This window comes from Callionymus lyra, chromosome 3 (assembly GCF_982586985.1).
Source record: "Callionymus lyra chromosome 3, fCalLyr1.hap1.1, whole genome shotgun sequence".
Taxonomy (NCBI): Eukaryota; Metazoa; Chordata; class Actinopteri; order Syngnathiformes; family Callionymidae; genus Callionymus; species Callionymus lyra.
Genome location: NC_141820.1, coordinates 24116248 through 24133706, shown reverse-complemented (window position 1 = coordinate 24133706; position 17459 = coordinate 24116248). Strand labels below are relative to the sequence as shown.

The 17459-nt window shown below is 38.3% G+C and overlaps 1 protein-coding gene across 1 annotated transcript; it reads left to right on the top strand.

Moving 5' to 3' along the window:
- The first annotated feature begins 6724 nt into the window (after positions 1-6724).
- Positions 6725-16407, top strand: LOC148083940 (voltage-dependent calcium channel gamma-6 subunit-like). Its single transcript, XM_087787199.1, has 7 exons — positions 6725-6891; positions 9181-9806; positions 11365-11475; positions 11542-11650; positions 13550-13624; positions 15079-15216; positions 15934-16407. Exons 2-7 carry the CDS (start codon positions 9597-9599, stop codon positions 16155-16157), a joined length of 867 nt encoding a protein of 288 aa, XP_087643325.1. The 5' UTR covers positions 6725-6891; positions 9181-9596; the 3' UTR covers positions 16158-16407.
- The last annotated feature ends 1052 nt before the right edge of the window (positions 16408-17459 follow it).

The window sequence follows — 17459 nt, the reverse complement described above, 5'->3', positions numbered from 1 at the left end:
AAACACAGTGAATGTTCAGATATATTGAGCCTCCAATCATTCATTCATTCATTGTCTACCGCCTTATCCCGGGGTCAGGGTTGCGGGGAGACTGGAGCCTATCCCAGTATCATAGGGCGAGAGGCAGGGGACACCCTGGACAGGACACTAGTCTGTCGCAGGGCACACAAAGACAGACAACCATTCACACACGCTCTCATACCTACGGACAATTTCCCAAACTTCTAAATCAACCTCTGTATGTTTTTTGGAAAACTGTGGGAGGTAAACCCACGCAACACGGGGAGAACAAACAAAGTCCACACAGAAAGGTTGTCTTGGCCTGGGATTGAACCAGCAACCTTCTTGTTGCTCCCAGCCTCCAATCATAAAAAATAATATTGAAATTAGATTTATTCTTTCTGTTACGATCAGTTTGGAAAATATTGTTCAACCTACAACATATACATCTGAAGGAATTCGTAGGACCAAGTTTGCTACCCCTGATTTAGACACTTATGCGGAGACTTTAAAACATGGACCAACATTCAAGATACATCATAACAGTAGAGACCCAAATATTTGGATGCCATATTGGTCCCACATTGGCTACTATTCTATGTTAGGGGGATGAACCTCCTCTGAGCTAATGGCTACGCAATAAGTTGGGAAATAAATGGCCATTTTGTCCGAGTCCTTCCGGGCTCACCATTACTTTGACCTCCTCTGCTGCTGTAGGCTGACAAACTAATTGGATTGGCTGCATTTAAAGCCATTTAACAAGGGATTGGCCGTGGGATCTTGAACTCCACCAGAGGAATAGCTGTCCAACCTTCCTTGTACAGTACAGATATATTTTCCCTCGTGTTACAAGGGCCATTGCAGTACTCCACTGCTGGGCAGCTCAAGACAGACCTTTGACATGGTGTCCTGGGAACCTCAAATCTGGATTTTTGCCCAAGTTGTTAAAATCTAGTAGTCATGATTCGTAGGAATTCAACAGACTCAATCACAGTAGCAGAAAAGTAGTTAAGGATGATATTTTAAGGGTGTATTAAGTAGGAGGGGCTCCCAACAAATGTGCTACAATTGTATGAGTAAAAAGGTTTAAAAAACCTGTTAAAGCACAGATGGAACTCACTCATTTATTCATAAGGATATGCTAAGAATACAAACTAACCAGACTAACAAGACATTGATCATTTTAAAGAGCAAGATGAACTACTGCAGATATCAGAGACAGAATTCTATCTCTAACAGAGATATTAACCAATGTGTTGCTCAAGTTGCTCTCCTGGGTGGGTTTGTTTAGGGTCAATGCTCTTTGATGACCCTGATGCCACCAGAGACCCTACTAGAGGTTAACAGCTTTAACTTGTAAGGATCAGGTGGGCTCAGTGACAGTTGCACCAGGCAAATCTGACAAAAACAGCTAAACCAATCAGTTCTCAAAACATAGACGGTGTGTAGAAAATTACTTTTTTGCTTTGCTTCAGTCAAGGATCAGATTTCATTTGAATGTTTACAACACAGCATATATGATGTTAACTAATGTATTTTACAACCTCCAAAATCTTCCAATCTTACATAGAAATCACAAAACAACGTATAATAAACAACTTTTTTCAAAACACTTTTTCTCTGGAGGCAGTAAATTGATTGTATAATGTGTGCTACCTGCTGTGGTTAGAAGCCATATGAGTAGTTGAGTTCAAAAACCTTCTTGGAAAAAGATGAAAATAGATAAAACCACTGTTGTTTACCCTGTTATCAACAAGAGAAACTTCTTCATCTATTATTTTATCCGACAAATAAACAGATAGTACTATCAATTATTATTCCAACTAACTTTGTGCCAAACTATTACCATTCCATCATTGAACTTCAGATGTCACTTCTAGTTCACTTTTCTCACAATACAACATTGTTTCTCCTGCTACTGTTCCCCCTGTGTGGCAGAATATCTTGCCATAAGGTATTCTTTAGGAAGCCTATACATTTCCACTTGGTAAAAAAATCAAACCACCAACTGGCTTTTAAATAAGACCTTAAATCATGTTTATATAAGGAGGTTAGTGGAAACCACATTGAAACCAGAGAGCAAAGAAATGGAGAATAATCTGGGGCAAGCCTTTTGTGTCAAGCGTCTTGCTTTTGAAGTTTGCATCAAAGTGATCTCAGGATTGTAAAGCTTGTTAACTTCATTAGCTTTAATTTGTCAGTAAGTATTATGAGCTTTGTTGTAGCAAGTGATTCTGCACGCTACCTTAATCAAAAACATCATGTGACGTACCGAGATTTAATGGAAATGAAAATACATGTACGATCGGCAAACAGACAGCTTGATTGAAAGGCATACAATACAATTCATCATTATTATTATTACTAGTAATTGGAGAACAAGGACGACACTAAGGCCAGGGATAGGAATCCTAGAACCAAGTTAGTCCGTAGAAAAATACATGTACATTGTTCTTGATACATGATTTAAAACGTTTTTTTCCCCTTTTTAACCAAAACAAATGCTGTTGCAAAAGTTAATCATGTTGCTTAAGGTAGTTTTTTAACTTAGCTGAGTTGTAGGACAAAATGAAAGCATTCCAGAATATTGCCTTAAACAAGGAGACTACACTGAAACATTGTTACATCAACAGAATATATTTAATTTTCAATTTATTTGCTGGTGTTACTTTTTTTTGTTTGTTGGATTTTCTACTGATTTTGTTCCTCGCAAACATGGTAAGTATGGACAGAAATCAAAACCCTGATTTTAACCATATTTTACTGAACTAAATTCTCTTTAACAAACCAACTAACCAGTCAAGTACGAGTCACTGCTGTTGCCACAGGCTTGAGGGGAAACTACACCTTACTATCCATTTAAACAAGAAGCTGAAGGGAATGAGGAGAACATTGAACTTCTTATCTATAGGTACAAATGTTCCATGCCTGAAGTCACATAGATACTAAGTGATTTATTTTTGTTACGTGCATTAATAAGAGTGAAAAAGTAAAATAATAAGATAAGCAAGGAAGGATGGGAGGGATGCGGAACGTTAGCTTATTTAAGGAACAAGCAGAATCAAATAAATTGAAGCTGTATCATTTTATAATTAGCATTTCAGTACATTTTATAATATGTAATACATCACTGTTGATGAAAACATTTATAGTAATATTTAACATGATTGATAAATATGATAAAAAAAAAAAAAAAGTCTCATAATGTTAACGTTATGACACCATTAAAATTTCTATTGTTTTTTTTCTCCACACATTGTTTTTAATAAATGAAAAGTACAAAAAAGTAAGCACAAGTCAATATATTAGAGAAATAATAAAGCAGGAGATAGGAAAGATAGATTCTTAGACTAGCTACTCTAGGTATATCATAGATTGAAATATCAGAAAATAATGGTAATAATATAAAGAAATCATACAACAAATATGTAATGTATGCAGTTCTTTACGACTTGTATTTGCTACAGACACTTGGAATGCTGATATTATCTTAAAGGAATAAAAAGTTCTCACCTGCCTCAGGTCCAGAGCGGTCAAGTTTGTTCAGAACACTGATCAGCTTGAGGAGGATTGGCTTTGCGGGGGATAATTTTAACTCACGCGCACAAACACACACACACACATGCACACACATGTAAGTACGAGCATACACACATATACACAACTAATACGTGCATTAAGAGGGAGCAAGAGTACAGCACATGCACATATATAGAGATATATAGATATAATCTTCACATGACTCACAATCTAGCCTTTCTGCTGCCTCACTGTGGTCATTATTAACAACTACACAGATGCACAAGTGTCACACACCGGGTTCAAAGTTTGCTGATTCATATATATCGACTGTTCCATGAAAATAATGTATTGTCACTTCACACACCGCCGTAAACTATTTGAACTCGTTCTAAAGTAGGCGTGAGAGAGAAACTAATGCATGGAAGAGTAAACAGTCTAAATGGAACGTTGTGTCAGGAGTGAGTGTGTGTTGATGAAAAGGCTTTTAAAACAAAAAGTGTATCGCCTTCATTGTTAAAGCCAGCTGTGTGTCTGTTGTCTTCACTCTCTCTCTCAAAATGTAATTGGAATTTCATCAAGTAAATAAAAGAGCGACAGTAGGACTAGTTTTAAGGAAAATGTTCCTGTGAAGCACTTTTCTTTCAGCGACTGTTGTACTTTCATCCACCTACTGAGATCAAAGCTGATGTTTCTGTTGTTAGAAGATCCAACAAAGACATTTTTACATCTCATGGGGAACCTTTTTAGCAGAGAGGTTTTTGGGATGAGGGATGATAGAGGAGTTTTTTGCTTTTGTTTGATGATGCTAGAAAACAACATGATTGTTGATGAAACCTGATAATAATCAAGCTCCAAGAAGAAATGTAAACTAATAAAGTTTCATACAGATCAGATTAACTCACGTAAGTGTCAATAGAGCTCTGTAGAAGCTTTAGTTCAGTTGTTGAAGCAGAACAATGACACAGACAAGCTATCCGATCTTTAAGACCAAATTCTGGCGTGATTGACGTTTGTTTGCATGGACAGCACAAACATTCACATCGCCGATGGCTGGAGAGAGAAATTTAAAATGATCCAATATTGTGATTTTCCAAAACTGAAAAAAGTTGTTTAATATTATGGGACAAAAAGCTTTGAGTTTCTCTGCCCCTTCTTCTCGGAATACTCTCCAAACTGAACCTAAATAGCAAGCTTTTTAGATCTATTTTACTGAGTGGTGCTGCCTTCCTCGGCCAGGTACCACCCTTGTGAAGAGATTTGGGATCTGAATAGGATTTTATCTGGTTAAAAAAACAAATGTAGAGGGTACTAAACAGGATTGTTTTGTATATCATCCTGATATTTTCGAAATGCCTGATCACCTTTAACAACATTACAAAATGCATCTCAATGATGATAACATTTGTCACTGTGGCAAACTGACAGACATGCATTCACCAACCCCCACTGGTGCCAGCTATATATAGTTGAATACACTAGCTTTGTGTGAAGATACACTTTCCACATATAGCAATATGTTTAAACATTGAGGTTCCCAACCACTGGGATTTGGCCCGTAACAGGGCCGCACAAAACCAATTACATGTAATTACAGTTGTGTTAATAGTTTAATTTTGATTAAAAACTTGATTTTGAACTCATAACAATTACCACTGACTCTGTACACGACAAAACCCCTGAAAGCTGGTCCTCGGTGTTACATAGTTGAAGAGCCTTGGAATATGTGTTATTATAAAATGAAAGTGTTGTGACTTTACTTTAAGGATCCTTTAACGTAATTTCATTTTTTGATAAATAAAATTAATTGAATGTGTAATAGTATGTAGTTCTTTGAGTAACTAGATTCAATTATATAAGTTATAATGTGTGCTGTCAGTTTGGCATAAACATTCTAAAACATTATGAAATCCTGGATTTATAATTTTAGAAGCTTGTTAAGAGGCCATATTTCAACTATAAGCTCAATTATGTTTGTCTATAATGCCCTGTTAATATTGAACTATATTGTCATACTGAACTATAATGTCTTGTTTTAATAAATTATACATGAGGACAAACACATTATTGTGTTATTGACAATTTTTTTTGTTGCAAAACATTTCTCAACTGAGTCCAAATTCTTACTGATATACAGCAGTCAAACATTTTCTGGAGGTCCAACAACAAGAAGATGAAGGGCTATCATTTATTTAAAATAATGAACTGATTATTTTATATTTTAGAATGCAATTGTCCACAAAAACATCATCTTTCTTTTAACTGCGACAGGTTCCAGTGGATGGTCTTGTTATAAAATCTGGACGTGATATCCTGTGTCAGCAAGTGTCACCTTTATTTCCTCCTGCAGCTTTCTTTTAATCTCTTCAAACATTTAAACCTTCAGATCAAGGTTCAAAGGCATAAGAACTTGGTGAGCAGCGCCCCCTAGAGAAGAGAAAACACTCTTGCAACTCAGTTGACATGCACATTTAGTTCAGGGTTTTGAAACGTGTTTTTTGTTAGATTCTTAATTTATTTTACACTTTAATTACTTTGATTCTTGAAGTACTTTCCTGAGACAGCTCTGACTCATGAACTGCTGAAGGATGATAAAGGCTGAAGACAATGTTCCTCACAGAAATATGTATAAATTTGAACGTTGCTCCTATGAATTATCGTGATTCTTTCTGCCGTTTATTTTTTTTTCCAGTTTGACATTTTATTTCTCAGAAGTTAAACAGCAGGCAAATCGAAGACCGAACGTCTCTCAGCTGTGTCCCTCGCTTCCGAGGTGCAGAATCTACGATTCCTCGTTCAATCAAGGAAGGAAGCTGCAGCCGCGGACATGAGCCTGGCAGGCGAAGTTGAGCCGACACAAGCCCCCGCCGGAGCCTTCTCCCCCGTGTCGGCTTTAATGTCATTAACAGGTGGGGGGCAAAAATAGATGGATAGAGAAGTCATGGGCATGCACTCGCACTCAAACACACATACGCTACTAAGGAGGCGGGTTGTTTGTCTGACACATTTTCACACAAGCGCAGCTTGAAGCTGAGAGACTGTTACAGCACAACTGTCCACGTTAGCGTAAACAGATAAGCTTACAGGAGCTGAGGGTTACTGCATTACACATGCTCGCGTGTACACACACACCAATGCAAGAGGCTATATTCCTCTCAGGCATTTTGCTTATGCTTTTTAGCTCTGCACCCAAATGTACACGCACACACACACACACACACTTATCGTATCTCAGACATGACATGAACACCCCCTGACCTCCACCCCCTACTCCCCTCCCTCACCCGTCCACCTCCCATTCCCTGGTTTCCTCTTGTCACCTCGCCTCGCCCTCCGAAAAGGACCGTACACATAAACTCCAGGTCAGGCTCGGTAAGTGTTGCACCTTTTCAAACAAATGTGTGTGCGTCCTACAACGACATCTGCTCGACTGTTGCTCCTCAAGCCGTACAAGAAGCCGACAAAAAGGAGTCATGTGAATGGTGTTTGAAAAGCTTGTGAGCGCTGATTTGAGGCCAGGCGTATTTTCAGACATTGGACTTGTTTTGAGTTGCTCCGGTAATTAATTTCTTCCTCGTGTTTCATTGTGACATTTCCATCATCACCGAAACGGATTCCTTATAAGGAGACCAACAGGAGTGGCAGGTGGAATTCCCACTCGACAGTAAACGCATCGTTTCAAACTAGAGTCAATCAAAGAAGCGTGATCCGGGCCCAGAGCTCAGATTGTTGTGTTGCAACGTTGACCACGAGTTAGGAGAACTAGTGCTGTGGAATCTTGGTTTGTGGTATCTGAAGTGTGTTTGCAAGTGTTGCCAACCTGGTGGCTGTCTAATGGCGCCTTTCACACTATCTGGTATCCAAAAGAATAACTTGCTATGTGTGTCGTTTGTACACCGATTCCTTCCAACTTTGGATTGACTTTTTTTTAGATGTCTTGGAATCTTTTTGAAAAGTGTTGGTTTTAAATCAAGAAGTGCCAACTCTATTTCATTTGAACTTACAAATGAACTCAGGATAAATAGACATCGTGGGGATTTTTTTAAAACTGTAAATTAAATAATATTACTAATGAATCAGAATTATTTTCTTTGCCATTGTCAATGAAGAGTTCCACCAACTAGGAATTGGTCCGGGTACAGCTGTGCTGCATTAAACATGAAGAAGACCGTCCATGGTCATTTAATGGTCTTGTTAAAATGACATTGAATCCCAGTGGATCGTTTAAGTAGGCTGGTTAATACAATATGCCATAAATCTTAGATTACATACAGCAGAAATTGAGCTCTTCTCTCAGCGCCCCACTCTGCTTCTCTGTCCAGATTTGTTACAGGCAGAGCATCTGGTCTATGTCAAATATATAAAATAAAGACAAGGTATTTTATCACCTACAAATAAAATGAGCAATTATTTCACTTCAGCATTTCTTTTCAAAATAAATTTGTGAATAGACTTAAGGTTTGGCAAACAACCTGCAGGTTTTGTGTTGAAGGTATTTGTTGTACTAGGGTGTTTTGGTTAGTGTGCTGCAGATATAAGAAACACTTGCTTGAGCACAACTTGGAATGAAAATTATTAAGATTGCGTCTCTTAAACAACTGCTCATCAAATCTTTCTGCTCATCATTCATGTCTAGCGCCACCACTGTTCAAGGTTAAATTCAAATATTAATAAGATCGTTATATTACAAGTTAAGGATTTTTTTAAACCCTCCACCGCAAACTCTAACCTCGACCTTCCCTAAGACAAACGATGACATTACAAACCATTTCTCTAACCAACACAATTGAATCTACTTTATATCACTCTTGCTACTAAACAACACATATATTCCGATACTATTCCAACAATTGAACCTCATTTTTCTCCTTTAATTAAAAACCAATAATAGTTTATAAATAGAAGTATAAACCAAGTGGTGGTGTGGTTTATTGTTATCAATAATGGAGTCACTTTAATTCGAGATAAGGTTGTTGATTTGTGAGAGAAAGAAAGTCAAACTCACACCAGGGGTCATAAACTTAACTTTCACTATCTCAGTCAGAGGTTGAACGAACGGTTTATTTACCAAACTGTCTTTATCAAGACGTATGAGTCTAGATCCAAGAATGTTTTTTCATTTCTGGATCTAGATGTTGGTCGATCATTTGTTGGTTTGTAAACAGCATCATTTATGAAAGATAAGAATTTGTTTGGAGAAACTTCCATGATGGATTAGATGCAGGTTATCTTAGAAGAACGATTGTTGGCGATGAATAGAATTATTATCTGTTTACAGGATTTTTCTTTCAACACATTATTCCAAAACCGACTTTACAGCTATAGCTGATAATAATTTAAAATGTTTTTCTTTAACTTCCGATGTGATTTCTGATCTAGTAATTGGTATTTTACACTTTCACCCAATAAACAAGGCAACAATAAGATTTGATTTTTGCTCAAGGCTGGCTCTTCCTTTTTCTGTGACGCTTGAAACTGAACTCTTAAAGAAAGTTCATGTTAATTTGTTCTTGGAGAGACTTTGTTAGAGAAGTTGTTTAGAGTTCGACACAGGATTACGGTTGACGACTGGTTCAGAATAGACCTGTGTTCATCTGAAGCCCTAAAAATATTACGTTAAACAAAATGACCGAACTCTCCTTTTTTTTTGTTTTCCTCTAGGAATCAACACTTCAGTCGTCACTGACCTTGAGCTTCTTAAAGTCTTAACAGGAAACTGATTTTGTATATTTATTTTGTTACAATGAATAATTCATTAGACTTGTTATGCCAACAAAGCTGCAGTTTATCCCCCCACAGCTGATTCCTGCGTCTTCTCACTGAGGATTTAACGGTCCTTTTCAGAGTAGCGTGTTATGTTTTGATCACAACATTGTAAACCTACCTCTTCTTCATTTCTCCTCTTTTTTCAAATAACCTGTAAGTTACTCCTTCAGTTGCTTACTTTTTTTCTACATTATTCCTGGGTACAAGCTAGCTAGAGCACAAATAGTAACCTTTTTCTACATAAACATATATCTTAAGGTGGTTTTTAGCCGCCGCCCTGCTGTGTTAGTTGCTTGATATTTTGTCACAACATGTGGTCAACTTTTCTGGTCACCGACGAGGAGGGCCGGATGGCAACCCCGGCTGCCACAGGAACGGTGGGAGGGGCGGCGGCGGGCGGACCTGCTCAAGGTGCCGGAGGCCTGGCCGGCCTCATGACCGGACGAAGCACTTTCGGGGGGAACAAGCGCCGCAGGACAACATCAAGTGGACAAGCCATGAGTGAAGCCCAGGAAGGAAAGGTAAATGGTTTCATCCAATGTTTCCCGTGGACACACTCAAATCAATCCCTCATGTAGAGCAAACATAACACACTCCATTGATCGTCCTTAAAACACTAACATATTCTTGGAAGTTTGGGGAGTTCATCTTTAAAAATGGTATTCCTACACTTTCTATTGGGTCACATAGACTAGTGAATCAGGCCATATTAAGCCTCCATCTCTTAGGCTTGACTAATGCCAATGCTTGGCCAAGCATGTGCTGAATCTTTAGATGATTAAGATTCAAAACATTATTATATTTTCTACTCGAGTATCCAGTTCTGGTGCCTAATGCATCTCGGGGCTAACATTTGGTATCAGGTTCCTTCCGGCACCCCACTTGGTTCCAGTGCAGTAACTTGAATCCATACGTCGGTATTTTACAGCCACATTTGCATTTAAAATGCCAGAGATACTATGTGACGGAGTTCTCAAATATCCAGCGACCCCCCCTTAAGTGTCCTTTAATTAGTAGCTTGCAGTGATACTAAAGCAACTTTTGCTGTTGTATCTTCTGTCTCTGGATCAGAAACAGTTTTGTCTCATTGCTGCTCTTTATATTTATTTTGCCACATAGTGACATTTGTAATTACAAACATGACTTGAATGAATGACAAGATGAAAACACTGACTTTTATGAAAGTACAAAAAAGGATTGTGCATATTTAAGGAAACTCATTCAATCAATCATGGACTTTGAGTTTAGGCTGGGCTGAACCCATTGAAAGAAAAGAAAAAATTAAATATACATTTCCCAGTTCTAATAAAATATATTTGAGAAACTTTAAGAAACTTTTTCATAAAAAAAAGTTTCTTAAAGAGCAACTAATGTGAAAACCCAACTCTCCTGACCCACATGTTTCAAATGTTGAAGTCTTTCTCTCCAAGATACAGTAAGTCTCTCATCATGACCATGTTTTGAACTTATTACTTTATAAAGTTCTCCCCCGTCTGAAATCTCAACGAATGAGAGGTTAAGAGCGAAGTCCATTATACGTAATAATGGCTTCACTCCTCCTCCAGCCAGCTGTAATCAAGCCCCGCTTTGATTATACAATGAGATCATTGGAGGGGGAGACTTCCTGGCTTGTTGACGCACAGTGACGAAGCTCAATGCTTGAGTTTTTTGACACATACTGATGAGTACCATTGAAATTGTTGGAGAAGTTGTTTCTTAATGTATGACAAAGCAAGATAAAAACAGTTCATGTTAGAAGTAATAACTCTCTGTACCTCTCAGATCTTCACATGGTTCCACTAGTGCAGGCTATAATAACTAAAATATGCTTGTCCACATTTGTTTTACTACTTAGAAAGGGTGGACTTGATGAAAGAAATGAAGATACAGTATGTGTAATCGACTATGACCATTAAGAGCTTTATAAACCAGTATGTTGAAAAAGGTCATTATTTACATGTTTCTTTTAACCACCAAAGTAAATATGCTTCTCACTCTATGAAAGCAACAAATGTCTATTGTCTCACAAACAATATCTTCATCCACGGAGTGAGTTTATTCTTCATTTTTTCTCTCTAGATCAAATTGGCTTTCTTTGTTGCCATTGTGGGGGTGGTCCTGACAGTCCTTGGAGTGGGCACAGAGTTCTGGGTGGAACTAGCACCGATGAAAACGTTCTACAACAACCAGGTGAAATAGATTTATCATGCACGAGTCGTCCGTTTTAAAGCTGACCATTGATCTTTGTGCATGCAGACATGTCTGGCAGCTCACTATGGCCTGTGGAAGGGATGCACAAAGACTCTTTGGGTGGCTGATATCGACCCAGAGAGAGAGAGCTGTGGACCTGCTGAGCTGCCTGGAGGTGAAAAAATGCTTGTACTTGGCACGGGGTTGATGCGCAGCTTTTTGGACCGTTTGTGTAATGTTGAGCTGTTGATTTACTGGGAAGGGATATTTTTATTTTCATTTTCTCCTCACCCTCGCGTTGACGAAGGTTTGGATCAAGTTTCAGAGTAGTCCGGTCTTTTAAGACTCACTTTTCTGACTGAGTTCGAGGCTTTAAGCTTCAGCTACAAAAAAGTAAAGGTAACAGTTGCTCATGTGGGGGCTTCAATACAAGATGAACATTATAGACAAGCAGTACATTAACATACAGTATATAGTATGAAAAATCGAAATTGTGTCAGAACACGATTTAGAGTTTATAATCCATGCGTCTGTGTCTTCTCGTTTGGAACATTTTAATAGTTTATATTTGTGTCTAAAAAAGAAGGAGCTGTCTCGCCTGCAGTTAATACAAAATCTGCAGCGAGAATTCTGACCCGCTCTAGTAGAAAAACTCACATTTTCCCGATGCTTATAAATCTGCGTTGGCTGCCAGTTTATTTCAGGATCAATATTAAAATTCTGGTTCTTACTTTCAGAGCCATTTATTGTCAGGCTCCCCTTACATCACTGATCTGATCCAGCCTTACACCCCAGCTCGGGCTCTGAAGTCTGTGGATCAGAATCTACTGGTGGTTCCTGAACACGCTTCCGGACCAGAGGAGAGAAATCCTTCCAGGCTGTTTCTCCTAAGCTTTGGAACGATCTTCCTCTTCCTCTACGTTCGCTGGAGTCTACCGACTCCTACAAGAAACATCTTAAGACTTTTTATATGTGCAGGCTTTTTCCTGATTTTCTGGGACTACTGTGTTTGTCTTATGTTCGGTCTTTTAGAGTTTTTTAATTTGTATGTATTTTTAACAGTGTATCGCTTTTTATTGTTGAAGCAGTTTGTGTCCCTGATGTAGAAAGGCGCCCTACAAATAAATATTACTAACTTACTTACTATGGAGGTCACTCGAAAGTATAACAGAAATTAAGAATGTGGTTCGAACCTTTCAGAGATCACCACTCATTTGCTTACTACTGTGGACATTGGAATTAGGGACATGAATTATCAGTAACAAATGAGCCATGACAAAAATAGTTTGTGTAGGTGATCTACTAGATTTAAAATCTGTAACGTGACGATCAGATTCTTCTTATTTGGTATCAGATATGTTTGGAGAAACACGATGGTTAGGACCTTGAATGGAAATATATTTATGTGATATTGTCCCGCTATGGGGACGAAAAGATTTTCTTGTATTATTTTGCCTGTGACTGCCGGAGCACAGGATGATTGTGGAGATGTTCGCCGGCTCACCACACAGGAAAAAGTCCCCACGCTGTATTTTATTAATTCAGTGTACTAACGGAATCTAATGGGATGAAGAGACGCGTAATACAAAGTCTCATTTACGTTGGTCCTGTGTGTCAAGGACTGTTGAGTCGGTCATACATCTTAGCTGAAACACCATCATTGAAGCATGCTTATATATAGATCAAAGTAAGTTTTGTCATCACCATCCTGCTTCATCTATGGTTGAACGGTATAATTTGACAGATGGGATGTGTGTGTGTGAGGTTGGGGAACTAGAACCCACCGAGGACTTAGCTTTGATCACGCTAATGAAGAGTGAAGTGTGCATGAGTTGTGTTTAAATCCATGTTCGACGCGGTCTATTTAATGGCCGCTCTTTCATTACAGTAGCACAACCGAAGGATAATTGTTCTGCAAACTTGCTTGTCACCTTGAGCTGGTGGCGGATGTTCACGGTCGATTAGTTAGGCTGCACCAGACGAGGCGTCTTAATTTAAGATTAAATCTGTTCTGAGAAAGTGGAGATGTGAAGCCGATGGTTATCCTGATATGTTACGCGTCTCTCCTCTGCAGAGTCAAACTGCACCTTCTTCAAGTTCTTTACCACCGGAGGAAATGCTGTGATGTTCCAGAAGACCACGAGGAAGAGTGAGTCGTCTCTTTGTCACTCACAGTCATTTAACCATTGTCCTTGTGGGCGCCAATGAAACCCCTAAAGGCAAAAACAGAGAGTTTCAGTCTATTAATCAGAGAACTGGACACTGATAAGACTGGTCTTATCTTCCCTGTTTCTTTAAAACCTGACGCAGCTCATTTGTGGGACGACAGAGCATTCAAAGGATGGGAAAGAGACACTATCTTTCAAAATACTTTTTTAAATTGTAGTCTCAGTAGACGACCAGAAATCTTACGATGAAAACTATAAACATAAAAAGAGAGAAGTTCCTAGTCTGAATTGTATTTTATATTTTACTTCAGCACTTTTTCAACCTAAAATATCAGCAAAACTATGTATTATTTTTTAATAAACAACTCTAAAAAAATCTATAAAGCCAACTTTCTATAGTATCTGCTTTTTTAATTTAGTAGTTCCATTTCAATTACGGCTGTCTTAAACCATCTTTGTGATCGTAGACAAAACCCTAAACATAAAGAGAATGTTATTTCTATGGTACAAATGTTTAAAAGTCGGCCAAAAGATTTGTGAATAAAACAAGCTAACACAAACAACATATCACATCGTTGTACTGTTGTTATTATTATGACAGTTTTCCTCACATTTCTGTCTTAAAGTAGGTGGCAGCTAGATTTTAGGTGGGATGAGATTGGCAGCAGATCAGAACCAGCATCACTGGATGAAGATAAATAAAACATTTTTTCGTGCATCTAAATTCCAAACCTCTCTCTCACAATATCTTTCCTCCTTTTAAATTCAACTGTCTCCGCCACCTCTCATGTTCTCTCTCCCTCTCAGCACAACTGTTGTCTGCTCACTGACAATCTGTTCCTCCCACGTTGCCTTCAAGTATCGAGCAGCTATAGAGATGTCACGATTCAAAACACTGTTAGCAAAGATAAAACCATGTGATACCTATATCTATAAGCAGTCAATATAGTTCATAGTAACTAAAATACAATCTCACCGATTTATTAGTCTGGGAATCTACAAACTAAATTATGCTGGCATGAAGAAAGAGCTGAGCCAAGAGGCAAAATTGTCTCCTTAGCTAACTTGTGGTTGAAAGAACATTAAGGCCGATAAAGGTGGTTAAACTATCCTGTTATCACAGGAAGGTTTATTTCTATCCGTCAAAGTACACACAACGGTCACATCATCACTAGACAATACCTCAGAAGAGCGTAATTTAGAAAAAATGAGAAATTACTTGATACAAAATGAACAAGGTATCCGTGCTTGTCTGGACTAATGTTTTAAATTCAAGACAATATAAATACCTTTTATTTTGAGCCCGCTCTATAAGACTGGGGTGATAAACTCGCTTTAAACCTAATAACAATCCAGTTCAGGAGCTGTAAAAGTATATTTACCAAAATGTAAAACAAAGTTATACAATAATTCAGTTTCTTTTTTTCTGCTACAGACTTGAATGTGGCAGCGGCCATGTTGGCCATGTTCAGCCTGTTCCTGATGATGATGGGAGCCATTTGCATCACCATGTCGCTCAGTAAAGAAGTTCTCTTCTTCCTCAAGCCAGCATCCGTCTGCTTCATTTTATCAGGTAAAATACCTAAAATACATATAACATCAGAGTCATTTTTAAGTCAGGGGACTCACGCCCCTTATTATCCCGATTCCAATCACAGTTGGAATTGACATCGTGCAATGACATTTTATTTTTTTAATGGAAGCCAGAAATATTCACCTGTACCACAGCAGTTATGAAAGTCATGAATTAATACATAATTTTGTAACAAATATAATTTATCTTTTCTTCATTTCATTGTCTTAAATATAATGTTACCATGCATTAACTTAGAGAAAGTAGCCTAATATACCAACAGAAAATCCCTATCATTAGATACATGTTTCCAGTGTTGAAACAGTGAGTATAAATCAGATTATTAAGAAACCTATCCATGGATTATTGTTTCGGTTTGTTACTTACAAAAAAGTCGAAGAGAGGAGTCTAAATAAATATTTTTGCAACGTCCAAATCAATCTCCAGTATGTCTGTTGGTAGTCAGTGGTAGCTTATTTTCAGTGGATGTTGTGGGGTCTTCAGAATAACCTAAATTAGCTAATTGCCTTTTGGTGTGACGTACTTGTATAAACATCTTTCCAGGCATCAATGCAAAGATACATACATTTCCAGCCATTCTTTAAGTCACAACAGGAAGTCGCACGATCTCTTAAACAATAAGCAGTAATTGTTGTGTTGCCTGTGAGAAGTTAAAACGACTTGTGTAGACCAACCTTTGGGGCCATGTGTCTTCAGGTATGCTGGTTCTCCTGTCCCTGTTGGTCTTCCACCAGTCCGTCCTCGCCTTCCTGGCCAGCGATCACACGGTCCCTCTCCACTATGAGTTCTCCTGGTCGGTATCTTGTCTGGGCTGTGCCGGTGCCATTCTCATCGTGGGCGGGATCTTCTTCCTGTTGCTGGCCCTGCCCTACAGTCCATGGCGACGATGCCTCCCTCAAAGAGACAGCAGCTCCAGCTAGTGGCCAGGAGGTGGTACTTATCCCCCAAATTCAGCACTTCAGGTTGTCATGTTGGACACAGACAAGAAAAAAAAATATTGTTGATGGTATTTTTCTATGAAGTCAACACTATTTTTTGTATGATATACCTCTAATAATTATTTATTAAATTGATAATGGAATAAAACAAACTAGCCAAAGTTGAATCTACAAACAAGATAAAACATAAAACATCTGTTTTTGTGTATTTCTTATCATTGCAAAAAATGTCCAAAATAAAAAATGTCTATATACCCGGCCATTTCTCCGTGTTTTTGCAGATATGAACTGTTGCTTATGTCCTTCACTAGCGTTGATCTTGACTTTAGATCTTCTCTACAAACGATTCACCAGGTCGACTTCCTGTTTTCCTTCTTGCACCGTGTCAACCTCCTTCTCTGCTCACGTCTCTGTGAAGCTTCTCCCACGCTGTTGGCTCAGACCTGCCGCGTATATATATATATAGTGGCTCTGATCGGATCATCATGGCAACACAACAATCATCAGATATTTTCCTAAATGTAAATCCTTGTCATTCCCCTTCTGTGTGGACTATGAGGACCATCAGAGATTTGACACTTTTAAAGACCCAAGTAGCCACAAAGAAATAAAAGTGTATTCAAATGTGACACAAGGGCATGTTCAGGAATCCGTCCACAGGAACGCTCACATTGAATTGCTGTACTTGCTGACAGAGTCTTCCACCAGAACAGACTCTTAATTACAACCTGTCACCAGCTGAACTGTCAGTTTAATTATTCGGAAGACATTTTCTGCTGTTAGTTTGTGTGATTCCATCAGTGTGAATGACAGCCAGACTTAACTGACTGTGCGAGTGTGTGATTCATGACAAAGCAGGAAACCCTTCTATGCCAGTAAATTTGAGCTAGATTATCATTGAGAGTCAGGTCTGTGAGCTTGAAAATATACGTGAAAAAGTTTAATATTAATGATTAAATTGTGAGCCTGACAATGTTAAAAGAAGGATTTCAAATGTCGTAGTGTTAACATGGACTAGCAGAAATATAAACAGGTTTTTGACTATATAAAGCATGCAATTTATTTCTTACAATGAATCTACTTTCAATTAAATTCAATTTTATCTAAACACTTTACAGTTTAAGTAAGACTTTATTGTAGAAAACAAAAACTGATTCTCGCAAATAAACAATGAGTGAATCACAGCATGGCAGTGGTGAAGAAAAACCTCTGTTTAGAAGGCAGAAACCTTGAGCAGAACCAGACTTAGTGTTGTTCATTTAACATTGTTAAGGATGCCAGGTA